The sequence below is a fragment of the Neomonachus schauinslandi genome, chromosome 1 (assembly GCF_002201575.2).
Source record: "Neomonachus schauinslandi chromosome 1, ASM220157v2, whole genome shotgun sequence".
In the NCBI taxonomy this organism is placed as follows: Eukaryota; Metazoa; Chordata; class Mammalia; order Carnivora; family Phocidae; genus Neomonachus; species Neomonachus schauinslandi.
Window position 1 is genome coordinate 199,563,863 of NC_058403.1, and position 13,860 is coordinate 199,577,722.

At 54.7% G+C, this 13,860-nt stretch overlaps 1 protein-coding gene across 3 annotated transcripts in view; it reads left to right on the top strand.

Moving 5' to 3' along the window:
* Window positions 1-11,994, top strand: part of SLC6A20 (solute carrier family 6 member 20) — a 30,671-nt gene extending 18,677 nt beyond the window's left edge. Inside the window, exons 5-11 of one of the 3 annotated variants that reach the window (XM_044917324.1) lie at window positions 759-869; window positions 1,661-1,941; window positions 2,832-2,994; window positions 5,326-5,530; window positions 7,298-7,457; window positions 9,616-9,781; window positions 11,382-11,994. In XM_044917324.1, the coding sequence (XP_044773259.1) occupies window positions 759-869; window positions 1,661-1,941; window positions 2,832-2,994; window positions 5,326-5,530; window positions 7,298-7,457; window positions 9,616-9,781; window positions 11,382-11,531 (1,236 nt within the window). In that variant the 3' untranslated portion in view covers window positions 11,532-11,994. The remainder of the gene's footprint in view (window positions 1-758; window positions 870-1,660; window positions 1,942-2,831; window positions 2,995-5,325; window positions 5,531-7,297; window positions 7,458-9,615; window positions 9,782-11,381) is intronic. The other 2 variants (XM_021683063.1, XM_044917329.1) reach the window with 2 other exon arrangements.
* The last annotated feature ends 1,866 nt before the right edge of the window (window positions 11,995-13,860 follow it).

The window sequence follows — 13,860 nt, forward strand, 5'->3', positions numbered from 1 at the left end:
TCAGATCATTGAGTATCTGTCGTATTTCCGATAGGAACATGGTCCGCACACCAACATCATCACTTCTCATTCAGGAGCCCTCATGGCCAGATTTCTCTCAGGTCTCAGCTCTGGAGACACATGCCCTTGCTCCAAGCCCCTGAGGGGTTTTTCGGTTTTGTGGTGGTGGTGGTGGTGGTGGTGGTTGTTTTGGGGTTTTTTTGGTGGGTTTTTTTTTTTTGGCCTTCTAAAGACGGTATTAAAGGTGTGAGCGACGGTGCTTTCTGCAGGGCTGGGGCCGCTAGGAAGCTCAGAGAGGAAAGAAGCTGCTCCCAAATGGTCTAGCCCTCACACACACATCCTGTGGGCTGCCTTTCCTTTTGGGCTCATCTTACTGGATCACTCACACGGTCTCTCATCTAGCAGTTAAAAATAGCGATGTGCTAGGTATACTCAAATCCTTTCTGGAATAAGGTCCTGTCGAAGGGAGGGTGGAAGGCAGAGGCCTCGTACCCATTTGCCTCTGGTCCTACTGATGCAGATTTCCTGGTGGTTACAGAGGCGGGCAGAGGCATCCCAGCACCCCAGCTCCCAGCCCAAACTCAGAACCAGTGGTCCTGCCTTTCCAGCCGTCAGTAGCCTGAACGCCTGAGACGGGGGAATGTTCTGTGGGGACCACCCCCTGGGGGTCTGTCCCAGGGACAAAGGGGCCCGGTGGTGGCTGGCGGCAGGTCTCCCGGAGGCTGACACTGCCCTCTGATGCCCTCTGGTGCCCGCAGGTGGTATACTTCACCGCGTTGCTGCCTTACTGTGTGCTCCTCATCTACCTGGTCAGGGGCCTCACGCTCCACGGAGCCACCAACGGCCTGGCGTACATGTTCACACCCAAGGTACAGGCTGGAGGGAGGGGGACCTGCCGTCTTCCAGGGTGGGTGTAAAGAGGGGGAGACCCAGGGAGGTGGGTGGGAGCCCACCAGGCTGAGGGAGCAGTATGGGTTACCTATGGGTGCTGGGTCACCTCCTCAGCCAGGCCGGCCCCAAGCCCTGTTCGTTCTGGGGACACTGAGTCTTTTGTCCGCCCATCTTCCTCGTCCTCCCTGCACCCCAACCGACTGCTACCCGAGCCCCATGTCTGGCCTCCTGGGCCCCACTCTCACCTCGCACCCTCCTGGCAGCCTGTGGACTATGTGATTTATCATCCAACCACTTCTCTCTCTCCTGCCTGTGTACCTCCACGCACCCCTTTCCCTACAGGGGTAAATCCACACTCCGCAGGGTATCCTGTGATCCCTCCCCAGCCCACCCGCTCCCCTGCACCCCACGGCCAATGCTCATCCATCGGCAGGGTGTGTGGAGATGGTGTGGGGGGCGGGGGGCACTACCGACTTTGGGACAAAACAGGTTCTTCATTTAGCAAATCTGGAAACAAAATGACTGTGGCAGCGCCCCCCCCCCTGCCGAGATGCCCCCCCACATTCCAGATGGCCCCCAATGTCTTAAATCACTTCACCCTGCTCTTTTCAATTGCACACGTCTGCGGGGAAAGGCGCTGTGGAGGATGGGACGTGAGCCCATGCTGCGGGCTCCTGGGGAGTGGCCGGGCTCCTGCGGGGGGCGAGGGGGGGCACAGGCACGCTCGGTCCCCCTTGCCGGGCCTCCTGCCCCTGCCAGTGGGTCACAGGGTTGGTTCAGCAGCCCCGTCCCTTGCCTGGCTTTGCAGCTAGAGCAGCTGGCCAACCCCAAGGCCTGGATCAACGCAGCCACGCAGATCTTCTTCTCCCTGGGCCTGGGCTTCGGCAGCCTGATCGCCTTCGCCAGCTACAACGAGCCGTCCAACGACTGCCAGAAGCACGCCATCATCGTGTCCCTCATCAACAGCTCCACCTCCGTCTTCGCCAGCATCGTGACCTTCTCCATCTACGGCTTCAAGGCCACCTTCAACTACGAGAGCTGCTTGAACAAGTAAGCCCGCCCCAGGGGGCCGTCCCCGCGAGCCCCAGGCGTCGGGTGGGGGCACGTCCCCCAGGCTCCCAGGGCCGCCCGGGAAGAGGTGGGCGCCGGGAAGGCGAGGGGCGAGAGGCAGCGGCTGTGCAGCCCTCCATCCGGGGCCCCAACCCGGGCACCCCTGCCTAAGGGCTGAGGGCAGTGCAACAGACAAGCCTTGGTTTCTTCGGCGTCTCCCTGACCTCGGAAGTAACCGAGCGCTCTCCGGGTGAGCCGCGGAGAGCCCAGAATCTGCTCTCTGCCCCCTTCCCCTTACCCAAATCACGACAAACCTGATCGAGTCCCGTGCGGGACTAGCCACACGTGGCTACTGACAGATTGAAATGGGGATGGATTCACATAATTAATTTTTAAAAATCTAATTAGTTGATTAAATTTTAATCAATTGAAGCAGTTGTGATTTTAAGTTAAATTAAGTCAATGAATTAAATTTTTGTTTAAACTGATTTCCATTTACCTGTAAATGAATTCAAGTGGGTTTCTCAGACTCGCCACATTCAAGCACTCAGCAGCCCCCCATGGTTAGTGGGGGCCACACTGGGCAGCACCGACATAGAATATTCCCATCATCACAAACATTCTGTCGGACAGTGCTGGCCCAGATGTGAACGTGGCCGAGCTGGGTGGGTTGGTTTCTCATCTCCGGTCCTACTTGAGGCTCCTGCAAAGCCATTCAAACCCCCCCGCCGCCGGCAAACTTTAAAAGGTCACCGGTCACTGATCAACAGAGTCCCTTTGTTGGCGAGACCTTGCCCGATCAGAGGGGAGGGACCTCCAGCATCCAGGCTTCGAGAGGGTTCCGTGGCCTTTCTAATCATCGAAGGTCCATCTGGTGCTCTGCTCTGCAGGGTGATTCTGCTGCTGACCAATTCTTTTGACCTGGAAGATGGCTTTCTGACAGCCAGCAACCTGGAGCAGGTGAAGGGCTACCTAGAGTCCACCTTCCCCGACAAATACAGCGAGGTGCTCCCGCAAATGAAAAACTGCAGCTTGCAGTCAGAGCTGGCCACGGTAAGGCGCGGGCCAGGTCTCCGCTTGCTTCCCTCCGCCGAGAGCTGCCCACAGGGACAAGTGCAAGCCGAGGAGGATTCTGCAGTCAGCCTTAGTGTTCAACCTGTGTGTCATTTCCCAGAGGTAGTGACACCTTCCTTGCAAATGCCTAGGCCCCTGTGAGTGTGCGGGGGTGGGGGGACCTGCCAGTTCATACCCAACGGGAGGCCTTTGTCATTAACCTTTGTCCTCCCGAGTCCATCTGTGGGTGCCACATTTGAGGATCCCGGGGCCTGGAGCTGTTTCTGTCGCGGTCATGCTGGGATCTCTGCTGTTTGGAACTGATGTAGCAAATTTCCCCTCCCAAATTTGTCCCATGCCTATTTAACTCAACCAAATCTGCGGTTCAACAGGATCTTGACTTCCCACCCAAACAGAACAAAGACCGTAGTGCCCGTTCATCTCGTCCCTCTAGTTTTAAATACCATCTCTGTCCGCTTCTGTCTTTTCCTCAGCGTTTGTCTTTCCCCGAGTGTTTGCCTTTTTACCTGTTCACCATTTCCTCCGGCACCCCAGACATCTCCCAGGATTGTTTTCTCCCTTAAAATGCATTCCTTTAGAGCAGCTTGTTTTTTTACCCCTTTAATTTTAATCCCAGTATAATTACAGGGCTATATTCATTTCAGGTGTACAGCACCTGTTTCTTGATGATAAATTTCCTTGGGTATTGTCTGTATGCCATGTCGATATTCAGTCCACTCTTTTGAAAGACTGTCTCCCCTGCGTGGAACATTCCAGGTTAACAGTTATCATCTCTGGACACGTCAGAGATGTTTGCCATGGGATTCTGGCTTCCACTGTTGCTCCTGAAATGTCCTGTCCTTCTTGGAAGCACTCGGCTGCCCAGTGCTTTTGCTCTGATTTCTCTGTGCCCTTCCTGTGGACTCTGGCCTCGGCCACCTAAGCGCGGATGTATTTTTTATTTATCCAATGTGGCTTGGGTGAGGTTGGGCTTTCTGGATCCGCGGATCCATGTGTCTTTATCAGTTCTGGAAAATTCATACCCGTTACCTCTTAATCATTGCCTGTACTTCCGTGTCTCTGCTCAGAATTCCTTCCAGACCTTCGCATCCCACCCTACATGTCCGCTCATTTCTCTTTTATCTTTTCCCAACTTCTTATCTTTTTTTTTCTTCACCATGGATCCGTTCCTGGGATATGCCTACCAGTTCCCTAATTTTCTCTTCAGCTGCAAGTGGCATTTAGCTGTTGATGGAGCCTTTCGGTTCAATCATTTGTTAGACACGATTTTTTTCCCTCAAATTTGCTTTTCATGCTAATAGTTTCTTGTGATATGTTTATCTTGGCAATTTTATCTTCTGCTTCTTGGAAAAGGTCGTACATAGCTGTTTTAGGGGTGGCCTTGAGCAGGAGAGTGACGGCAGTCTGTTTTGTCATTGGCACTGTCGAGAATTTGTTGGCTCATAATAACGATAAAAAGCAAGCCAACTTTAGCAGGTTTCATTACTGTTTGTAAATTCTCTGCAAAGGATCACCCCCCGTTGTCTGCACCCAGAGCCGGCGAATCCCACTAAGCTCATTGGTCTGCCATGAATCTGCCAATCTAACCAACATCTGCCATCTTGGGGAATTATTCCCACTGATTCTTTCCTCAGTAGCTTGTCTTCTTGTGGGTTTATAAATCTGTTCGCAAGCTCGCTGCTTGATCCTCCCTGGTGGTCCCTCGGGTCTAAATTGGGGGAGCTTGACCCAAGAGAGGGCTTGTTTCTGCGGCTGGTAGCCAGGGCCCCCCACACACACACACACAAACCTAAGACCTCTTTCAACCCTCTTGGAGGGTTTGTCTTAAAGCAGGAGCTCCAGGCTCTGTTTCCACAGGTCGAATCCCCACCACAGTGGTATCCTCCGTGGATCTGGCCACGGAGCAACCCCGCCCTCCCAGCTCCCGTGGCTCCACTCGCCCACCTTGCCTCCCAGCCACTGAGGCCTCAGAACGCCTCGGTGGTCATGATACTAGAAGCAGAAATTATCCAAACCTTGTTTGACTGTATTTCGTCCAGAGTGGATGTGAGTTGGCGCCAGAGAGGGGAGCTCAGTGTTCCGAAATGACTGAAATGTCTCCTCACACTTTGCAAATACGGGCTCCTGACAGCTCACACTTCTACCAAGCCCCGCTAAGCCCGAGGGGCCGGTGTGCGGATGGCAAACCCAACCTCACCATGTGGCTTCTCCTGGCCACCTCCCAGGTCCCCCAAGTTGCTTCGCATCAGGTGTGCTTAAGGAGTCCCAAGCCCCTTGGGGGTGTAACTGCTGTCTTCTTACCATGGGCAGGCGGTCCAGGGCACTGGCCTGTCTTTCATCGTCTATACTGAGGCCATTAAAAACATGGAGGTGTCCCAGCTGTGGTCGGTGCTCTACTTCTTCATGCTGCTGATGCTGGGCATTGGGAGCATGCTGGGGAACACGGCGGCCATCCTCACGCCTCTGACCGACAACAAGGTCATCTCCAGCCACCTGCCCAAGGAGGCCATCTCCGGTGAGTGGGCCCATCCGTGGGGGAGGTGGGGCTCAGGGAGGGCCGGGCCTGGGGCGCAAGCAGATGGAGGAGCTGTGTGCTCATCAAGGTGGCCACCTTCCGGCGGGCCTGCCGTGGTCTCTCCTCCTCGGGGCCATCTGGGACTGGTGCGCATGACTCTCCCGTGCCTCTGGTTCTCCATCACGGGGAAGCTCGGTGGCCACCCCAGCCTTGGGGAAGGCCAAACCCACCAACATGGGGCTCAAAACTCTTCAGGCTAGGAGGGAATCTGCCTTGGTCTTTGTTTCAAATGAAGTATAACAATTATAACATGTACATTTCTTAAACAGAATCTCAATGATTTTTACATGTTTCCACCCAAGTAACCACCACCTAAGTCAAGATGCAGAGCATTTCCAGCACCCCCAAGAGCCCCTCCCCACCCCTTCCCAGTCAATATGCCCCCAACCCCAGAAGCCACCTCTCTCTGACTGCTACCACTTTAGGATTGTTTTTCCCACTCTTGAACTTCATATAAATGAAATCACACCGTCTGTGCTCTTTGTGTCTCTTGTCTTCACCAAACTCTGGGCGGTCCACCCCGTTGGTGCCAGTGGCCGTCAGTCTGCCCCTTTCCCGCCTGCGTGATAAAAGATCTCCTATAAGACCACCCACGCTGGGGGGCATTTGGGTTGCTAGGGAAGGAACCTGTATTTCTCACCACCCCCTCCCTGCTTCGCGCCACCATCCATCTGCTCCATCATCCCACCTGGCGGTGTCTGGGGGACCCAGTGGCCCCGACCCCTGCCCACGATGATGCCATCCCACCACATCTACAATGCCCCTTCTCCCAGCCCGAATCCCACCCAGCTCCCATCCCATCCCCTTAAAGTCCTGACCAGCCAGGTAGAGCTGCTCACCCTTTGTCAGAGCCCTCGAGCACTGAGCATCGCTCCTCGCACCTGGTCTCTGTAGCTGCCTGATGTGTGCCGTTAGCCCCCAGCCAGCACGTAGCCCCTTCTCCTGGTGTGTCCCCGCAAGATGGCACGGGGGCTTGGTGACTGGTGGGACATGGTGTGGCAGTGGGAGGGGCAGGCGGGAGCTTGAGAATCAAATACTTCGTGGGGCCCCTGGGGGAGTCAGCCAGTGGAGACTGGGACAGGAACCTGGGCTCTGGAGGCAGAAGGGCCTCCATCTGAATCCCGACTCCACCACTTCCATGCTGTGGGATGTTGGGCAAGTTCCTCTCTGAGCCTTGGGTTTCCCGTCTGTGAAAGCGGGCTCCCCAGGCTATTGGAGCCCATGCATGACACATGCCAGGGGCATGTATAGTGGGAGCTGGGTGAACATTCCTGTCTTCCCCTCCCCTCCCTGCTCCCTCTTCTGGCCAGACGTGAGTCCTCTCTAGGAGGTCCTGAGATGGGTGCCCCGATTCACCTCCCGTAAGCTCAGAGGCTGAGTTGTTGGGGTAAACAGCATCACCAGACCCACCGGCAGGGTGGGACCCCCCCCTTCCCCCAGACAGCAGTGCCCACAACTTCCTCTTTTCCACTGAGCTTGACGCCCCCCGCAGGACAGCTCCCTGAACTGACATCAGTGACTTGTGCAGACACACACTCCTTGGGACACCATTGTTGCCCCCCGAACACACACACCTGTGGCATACACAGGCAGAAAGGCCAGTCCATGGCCGAGTCCCCTTGAGGTCTGTGGCTCCGCTGGGGCACAGGAAACTGGCTGAACGGGTGGGCGTCTCAGGCAGGTGAGCGTGTGGTCTTGTGGCCCCAGGTCTGGTGTGCCTCGTCAACTGTGTCATCGGCCTGGTGTTCACCATGGAGGCCGGCAACTACTGGTTCGACATATTCAATGACTATGCTGCCACACTGTCCCTGCTGCTCATCGTCCTGGTGGAGACCATCGCTGTGTGTTACGTGTACGGGCTGCGGAGGTGAGGAGGCCCCGCCCCCGACACCTGCCGGGGGGACGTGCCCACGAAGGCCGCGCCCACAAAGGCCACGCCCACAAAGAAAGCGGCCCCTTCGTACATGCACTTCACTTTTCTCTTCCAGCTTGGCATTGCTTTTCCCTTTGCCCAGCTAATTCTCTGCCTCATTCCCACCTTCAACCAGTATCTCCTCTCTCCGCTTTCTGTATTTTTACTTTTTATTATAGGATGTTCGCCTGTTGACCCTGCAGCGGCTCACTGGGGCAGGGAACCGTGCCTCCAGGCACTAGACACTCTGAGCATCGGTAAACATCGGTATTTTTCGAACATGCTGACCAAAGTCCAGTTGATACACCCTAGAAAACGTGGCAAATTCAGGATGTCAGGTTCCCGGTCCCAGGGCATGATACAGCACTGGAATGTTTTAAATCTCCCCAGATGATGCAATGTGCTGCTGGGCTGAGACCAGGGGTCTAGAGCGGCTTCCAAACTCAAGCGTGGAGGGCCAGTTCTGACACTGACCGCTGGGCCTCACCCCAGGGCTCCGATTATGTAGGTGCCGAGAGCAGCCCAAGGACTCACGTTGCTAAGGAGTTGCCGAGGGCGTCCGGGGAGCTCAGTCTGAGAACCACTGGTCTAGAGAACCTTGCTGCCCCAGGTGTGGTCCCAGAGTAGCAACCTCAGCATCATCAGGGAACTTGTTGAAAATGTGGGGGGATCTCGGGCCGCCCAGGCCCACTGACTCAGATCCTACCTTCTAACATGGGAGGGGCCCGAGGCACATTACACTGTGGGAAGCACTGCTCAGAGGTGAGCCAATTACAAAGGTGTGTCACATGCTGCCCCCCACCCTCAGTCTTTTCTGATCCTTCCAACTGGTTTGGAGGGTGGTGGGAATGGGGAGGACCAGCCATAACTCTAGAAACCAGACCCGTTGAGCCACATTTCCCACCGTGTCCCTGGAAGCTCTGGGGTCTGCTGTCACACCAAGGGACTTCTGTGATCAAATAATTTCGGGACATCACAAGTTAAACAAAACCAACATTTCTTTCCTATAGGACTTCTTGGAGCCTTGAAGACCATTGTGAATCTCAAAAAGGGGGTATAATGTGTAGCACTTCCAAAACGTTTTTGGTCAAGAAAGACTTTTGTATCCATCCCTCCCATTTGCTACCTATCGAGGACATTGGGGTTAGAGTGACTCATTCTCCCTGTTTTCTTGGGACCGAGGGGTTTCCTGGGATGTGGGACATTTGGTGTTAACACTGGGGACGTCCTGGGTCCACCGGGACAAGTCGGTCACCTAGGAAATGGCAGTCTAGAGGGAGAAACAGATCGGTCCCCTGCGACAGTAGGGGTTTCCCAGGAAGAGAGAAGGTTGAGGAAAGAGGACCAGAAGGCAGGGCCCAGGGGAAATGGTGGAGAAGGGACACAAGTCCATGCAAAGGGCGGGGTGCTAAGTGGTGAGGGCCGGAGGGAGGGAGAAACTGAAGGTGTCTGGCAGTTTGTAATGTAAGGGGCAGGATCCGGGAATGGCCGGGAGAGGGCAGTCCCTCTGCTGGCCCAGGGGACAGCGCCATCTAGTGACCGCCGAGCAACAGTGCCATGTCACCCTTTCTTCGTCAGCCAGCTAGCTCTCCCCGCCTTTCCCTATCCAGGAAGGGGGGGAGGGGCTGGGGGGGGACAGGGGATGTGAAAGGACACAAGAACGTGTCATCTGGAAAATCCCAGGTATTCACATTAAGCACAGGAGCCTTCGTGGCCTGGAACCCAGGGTCCAGCCAGGTCAGCAGCAGCTGGAGGTCTGCAGGCTTCTGTGGGACAAGCCCCAGGCCCAAGTGTGGCAAGTGGCCATGGCTGCAGCTGGTGACCGTCTCGCCTCAGCCCACCCACCCCGCCCCTCTCCATGCCTACTTCTCCCACCATGGAAAGCAGCCCCCTGGTTTGCTGCCCTGCTCTGTGGCAGCCTCAGCTCCTCTCCCCTCCCCACCCCACACACCCTCTCCCCAGAAGGCATCAGAGAGGGACCCCGGAGAGGTGATCATCGGTGGTGCACAGAACAGAATCTTCCTAAGCAAAGGGATAAAGGGATATGAAAGCCGGAGCCCCCCTCGCCCCAACAGCATGGGTAATCCAGACTTTCTCCCCATTTCCCAAATAGGTTTGAAGGTGACCTTAAGGCCATGACTGGCCGCACCCTGAACTGGTACTGGAAGGCCATGTGGGCCGGCGTGAGCCCACTGCTCATCATCAGCCTCTTTGTCTTCTACCTGAGTGACTACATCCTCACGGGGACCCTGCAGTACCAAGCCTGGGACGCCTCCCAGGTACCCTCCGTCTCAGGGCCCCCAGGCTCGCTCTCAAGCCCCGGCTTTACGTTTGCTGAAACCAAAGACCCATTTCCCTGTGTGGGCAGGTTATTTGTCATGACGCGGAAACATCACCCAGGTACTGAAAAACACTCAGCCCAGGGCAGCAGAAGTGAGCTTTGGTTTTTCGACAGGTGCTCCAGTAAAGTGAGTAGGATTCCCTCCAGAACTTCCCAGGGGGCCTTTCCTGGAGGCCGGGAGAAGGTCTCCTGCACGGCGCTGGTTCCCAGCCCGGGCAGCACTCTCTTCCTCCTCCTCCTCCACCCCAGGCCCTCCGACCTCTGTCCATTAGGCCTCCTCGGGGAAGGCAGAGCGAGCCTGGAGGGCCAGGCCCCTGAGCCCTGGAAGGGACACCGCAGGGGCCTGAGGGGACCCTGTTAGCAGCGGGGTGCCGCATCCTGGCAGGGCCCGGCTCCGCGTGCGGCTGGGACAGAACAGGCTCGCTCAGGGCAGAAGGACAGTGTGTCAGAGTCTGAACAGCCAGCCCGGGCGGTCCCTACACAGACGCGCTTTCATAGCGAACATGGCCGACGGCGGCCGGAGGCGCCCCACCCCTGGTTCCAGCCGCTGGGCCTCTCCAGCCGTGGCCGGGGGACCAGGGAGTCTTCCCCAATCCATAGCAGCCTGATACTTTTGTAAGATGCAAGGACAGGGAACCACTTGAAAAGTGAAATGAGAAAAAGATCTATAGAATACAAGCTCCAATTACTTATTATATTCAACAGACACAAGACGAAGCTGTCGAATTGCTACAACAGCTTCTAAATGTCACCCCTCCCCTCCCCAGTTTCTGCACTGGTCAGGACAGAACAAAAAAAGGGAAGAGATGAGCAACCCAAAGTCTGTGGGCTGGTTTCCCACACCACACTCTAAGCAGCGTTTTGGTTTACAAACCACGCTTGGTTGACAGCAAACACCCGCTTCCCCTGGACGTAGCTGTTCCGTGGCTCCCTCATGGAAAGGTGGCCTTTGTGGGCTTTTTGACCTCATTTCTCATCAGCTTTAATGCATGTGCATTCAGGGAAACATCCAGCAACTAAATCCAGAGGTTCATCAAGCCTTCTCCTGACTAGGGCTGTGCGTTCAAGATGGTAGCCAACAGCCACATGGGGCTATTCACATTTAAATTCATTACAACTCAATCAAGATTAAAATTCAGTTCTTCACTCTCACTGGCCACATTTCAAGTGCTCAGTAGCGCCCTGTGGCTGCAGCTGCCACGTTGGACAACACCGATACGGAACATTCCTACCCTCCCAGAAGGTTCTGTTGGACAGCACTGGGCTGAGGTTAGCCCCCTTCCATGTTGGGGCCCCGAATGGTGCCTCAAGTGGAAGGCCCTTGATGATTCTTGTGGTGACTCTTCAAGGGTAGCGGTATGCACGATGGGTGAGGTGTACGGAAGAGAGCGAAGGCAAGGGAGACCAGCCTGCCCAGCACACTTGCTAGTGAGCTGCAGAACCAGGTGGCCCCAGACACCCCCACCGCACACAGCCTCTCCAAGCCACGCTTGGCCTGCAGCGGCCCCTTCCTGCTGACCCTCCGTTTCTCCTTTCAGGGTCAGCTTGTGACCAAGGATTACCCCCCATACGCCCTGGCTGTCATCGGGCTGCTGGTGGCCTCCTCCATCATGTGCATCCCCCTGGTGGCCCTGGGGACTTTCATCGTGCGCTGCCTCAAGAGGGGAGACACGCCCCCCGTGGCCTGAGGACTGGGCTTCCGAGAGACCGTGGTCGGCTGCTCCCTGCCCTGCAGCTAGGATTTACAGGCGGCATCTCCTTTGGCTACTTGTAAAAATATTTGCTCCAGAAATACTCAGCCCGTCGTCTTCCTGAGTGCATCAAGAATTGTGGAGGAAGACGGCTCCCTCGGGAGGACCCACACCCCGCCCGCGGAGTGGGCCCTGCTCCCCTCTGCGTCCCCCCAAGGTCGCACCGTGCTGCCTCCTTGTCACTAGAAATGCGGGCTTCTCAAGGCCAGTCTTGAAGACAATCACTTTCTTGACTCTAGGGAAGTCCTAGGATTAGGACACACTGTGAGCTGAAATTTGACTATAATTTTTATGGAATAAAATTTAAGTGGTTTTTTCCTTCTGAAGAAATCCCAAAATATCAGAGGGCAATTGTTTTTTTAGATCGGTTGGAAAAGAGGTTTTTTTCAAGTGCCTGAGATGACAGATCTGAATGTCACTGGTGTGAAATCAAGTCTCTCTTTTTTTTTTTGAGTCATAGTGAATACGCAACTGCTGTGTTCTTCACTAACAAGACTGGCCACGCAGCAGGGAGGCCTTTGTTGGGGTCCACAAAGGGGGTCACTTCTGTGATCTGACATCTCTCACAGCGGGTCCAGGCCCGGTCCTCCCAATTACAGTACGCAACCCCAAACCACCTGAGCAGTCCGTGCAGACGGCCCCTATCCCAGGGTGTTGGAAAAGATGCCAGAGCCACGTCCAGGGTGAAAGTAAATCCAACTTTCCCATAGAAGGTGTTATAGTTGGACATGGTGGCCAACTCGTTAGAGCAAAGACCATGAACATCACTTACAATCCATTTTAAATTATTTGTACATAAGTTTTCTAGAGTGTATATAACTCAAACAGAGCCTCTTGTAACTGAAGACACCGTATTTATGATACAGCATCAGTGCACCGTGCCCACGTCTCCTGTCTTTTTTCAACCACAATAAGTAGGTCAAGGTTATCCCTAAGCGGATCCGGCCCCTTCCTACCCTAACATTCCGTGCTTCCCCGACATACAGGATTCAGGGACGTTTCTTTGGGTAGATTTGTACAAACATCTTCGAAGACACTTAAACGCTCATGTGGGACATCAGTTGGAGGTTTTTTGTTTTTTCTCTACTTCGTTTTCATGATCTAAGTGTCCTATATAACAAAAATAGGCATTAGGAAGGACTTCTGCCTTTTTTATAGCCATCTTATCAATATTTCGCAGCTTCACCTCACGGCCAGTTATAAAAAGGTCGCCTGCCTTTAAAATGTGTGCACCAGCATTTACTAACCACAAGTACCCAGTCCTCTGATTTCTCATCAGAGAGTTCAGTGTCGACAAACCTTACCTACCAGGGCTTGAAGAGTTGGGCGCACTCCATGTCAAATACGTGGCACAAATACACGGTTCCTGAATCCCTACAGAGAGGACTCCCGCTAAGCCCACAGGCACGGTCACGGTCTTAACAACCCTGGCCGCCCCTCCTGGGGTCCGGCATCAGCAGGGGTGTCAGCCTCAAATGCCAAGTATCCTCAGGACCGTAGAGGCCAACACTGCCCTAACTCATTCCTGTATTCAGTTACTGTGTGTCACTGCTTCTACCCCTGGCCGCCCATCCGAACCACCTGTGAGCGAGCCTTGACATCTCCCCGTGCCCACCCAGGCCCCGCCCAGAGCCAGCCAAACCCGAGAACCAGGGCCCCACGATGGGTCGTGCATTTAGGAATATTTACATAAAAAATGACCTTGAAACGTTTGAAAGCATTTTTGAGCCCTTCAACTGTATGGAAAAGCCACTTCTGCAGAATAATTTTTGCGCCCCAAAGTCGGACAGATGAAATCACGCTGTTCAGGAATAATGTGCTCGAGATGAAAAGGCCTCAGGTTTTGATTCAGTTTTATTCTGGTTTCTGTGAACTTCATGAAGAGCAGAATAGTTCTCAAGCATCCTCTTGAACCCGTAATTAAGTCCTGTCTCAAAAAATCCTTGGCTGACCGTTTTCTAGGTACTGCACGAAAGTGGTCAACTGGTGTTCGTCCACCCTCCTCCCGGAGGGCTGGAGGGAGAAAAGGGACGTTCCATCCCTGTCCACGTAACAGTCACCAGGATGCCACGGCCAGATCGCGGGCTCCAGGGAGCTTTCTATTAATGCTGGAGGCGTAATGGCCCTTGGCTTTGCTCTACGCAATCAGGGAGGGAAACAGCTGGGTTTTTAGCAATTGTCCTCATAAATAAAACCCTACACAAGTGTATCTGTAGGTTTTTGGTCACGTACTGGCTGTGGTTTTAAGAGCTCTCTCTTCACACAA